General features: G+C 35.8%; 1 protein-coding gene across 1 annotated transcript in view; it reads left to right on the forward strand.

The window, feature by feature from the left end:
- The window catches only part of LOC144244425 (cytochrome P450 4X1-like), a 23,390-nt gene that overhangs the window by 12,396 nt on the left and 8,461 nt on the right, over window positions 1–2,533 (forward strand). Inside the window, exons 6-7 of the mRNA XM_077779727.1 lie at window positions 24–130; window positions 687–877. Coding sequence (XP_077635853.1) covers window positions 24–130; window positions 687–877 — 298 coding nt within the window. The remainder of the gene's footprint in view (window positions 1–23; window positions 131–686; window positions 878–2,533) is intronic.

Below are 2,533 nucleotides of genomic sequence, written 5' to 3' on the forward strand. Positions count from 1 at the left end.
AAATTGTTATTATTCTACCCCAGAAAAGATAATCCAGGATAGAAAGAAATTCCTCAAGGATGAGAAGAAGCATGGTAACACTCAGAAGAGGAAGTACCAGGATTTTCTGGATATTATCCTTTCTGCCCAGGTAAGTCTCACATCTGAGGGTGCTCATGTAGTTAACTGTGTGGGTAGCTGGATGATTGAGGAGAAGGGGAGACAAAAGCAACATTGACCAACTAAATTCAACAAGACTTTTGGATTGATGGGTTGTCTCCAAACAGTTTGAGATCAAGACAGAAGTCTGTAATTCTGTCACTAGAAGGAATCGGGTAAGACCAAATTTTTTACTAATTTGACAGGACTTGGTGATTATTGCAAAGATACATGATAGTTTAGGGAAACATGTGGGGAGAGTCACAGGGTAAGCTGGTAAAATGAGGAGGAGGAGGTACTAGGAAGTCTGGTGAATCTGGTAGGGTGATTAGAAGAACTCTTTGCAAACCCTGCTTTCCTTATCTAACATTGGTTCTCCTTTATGCTCTGGTCAAAGTATGGCTCCTATTATGTATTTGTTGAACTAAATTAAAATTGAAACTCTCATTTAAAACTCTAATTTATTTCCCTAAAAACATTGTCTTGATTGGGACTTCAAAGATCTGTAAGCTGATATTGCATAAAAATATCTCTACTATACCTTTCAGGCTGAAAATGACAACAGCTTCTCAGATACTGACCTACAATCTGAGGTGAACACATTCATGTTGGCAGGGCATGACACCATGGCAGGGGGCATTTCCTGGCTCCTCTACCACCTGGCTTTGAACCCTGAGCATCAGGAGAGATGTCGGGAGGAGATCAGGGGCATCCTAGGGGACGGGTCTTCTATCACTTGGTAAGATCTGCATTCTTAAACATTTCAGCCTGGTTCCCCTCTTTGGGTTTTGCTTTATTTTTTCCTCTGGAACCCTGGTGACCATTATTGCTTTAAGATATATGCTTGTAGAAACAGAATAAGCAGGCTACCAATCTGCTCTCTTTCTAGAGGAACCAAAATTATCCCTATATCTTTTGCAAAAGAAGTTCACTCAACCACAAGTTATCTGTTTTATTGTTTTTCTAATCAGTAGTGTTTGTCTCATTTCTATCTTTCACCTAGGATCCAGTGCACTGGAAATGGGGACTTGATCCCTAGACTTGCATTTAGAGACTAAATAGTAGGGCTTAAGTGGGGCTCCTCTTCTGAGACCTGAGTGCACATCCATATCATTTCAGCCTCATTGTAGTTACTGTCTCCCTTCTTGTTCACTTCTCGGGACTGGCTTTGGACTTTGAACATAGTATCAAATGATACATACTTTAGTTGAGACTAGGGATTATGGACTGACAACATTTTAAGTACTGAGGCACTTAAAAAATGCCCAAGATTTGATGTGAGTCTTGCCCTCAATGAGCTCACACCCTGGTACGATAGACAGACTTCCATACAGATAATTGCCATATAACCTGGTTAGGGCAGCGAGAAAGAGATGTGCTGGCTACTACAGAGACTTAGAAGACAGACACCTAATCTGGTATAGGGGACTCCAGAGGACTTCCTGTGAGATCTGACACCCTAGCTGCTTCTTTTAGGATGGGTAGGAGTCAGCCAGGTAGAAAAGTTCAATGCCGTTATGCAAGACTTTGAGTTTATCTTGCTGTTAATGACACCCAGGTTATGGATTTGACCCTCAGACATGCTCTCTGATAACAAAACAAACACACGTCTTCAATGTAAATCACATTCTTTACCCTAGTTACATATTTCACTTATGCTTGTTTTGCTGGTCAAAGAAACAGAAAGATAGAAATATTAAGAGCCATCTGGCCCCATGACTAGGGTAAAATACCATATTTCAAATGCAAAGGCCAGGTCAGAGCATTTATAAGGGACAATTTGAATTTATATATATGTAGTAGAGGTCTTATACTTTTTATAAGGGAATAATAGTTATTTCCTATCATAAATTAAAGGTTTAAATTGTATAGCACAAAATATAGTTTGATTAGTCATTTTTTATTCATTCATTAACATTAATTGGATATTTTAACCTGTTTAGGGTAGAGGGATATATATATATATAATCCCTTATAGGGATATATATATATATAATCCCTTATAGGGATATATAAGGATATATATATATATATATATATATATATATGTNTAGAGGTCTTATACTTTTTATAAGGAAATAATAGTTATTTCCTATCATAAATTAAAGGTTTAAATTGTATAGCACAAAATATAGTTTGATTAGTCATTTTTTATTCATTCATTAACATTAATTGGATATTTTAACCTGTTTAGGGTAGAGGGATATATATATATATAATCCCTTATAGGGATATATATATATATAATCCCTTATAGGGATATATAAGGATATATATATATATATATATATATATATATGTATATATGAGATATATATAGGGATATATATACATACATGTGTGTGTAGAGGAATATATATATATATAGAGGAATATATATATATACATACATATA

Source organism: Crocuta crocuta, unplaced genomic scaffold, assembly GCF_008692635.1.
Source record: "Crocuta crocuta isolate KB4526 unplaced genomic scaffold, BGI_CrCroc_1.0 scaffold168, whole genome shotgun sequence".
NCBI classification, from domain to species: domain Eukaryota; kingdom Metazoa; phylum Chordata; class Mammalia; order Carnivora; family Hyaenidae; genus Crocuta; species Crocuta crocuta.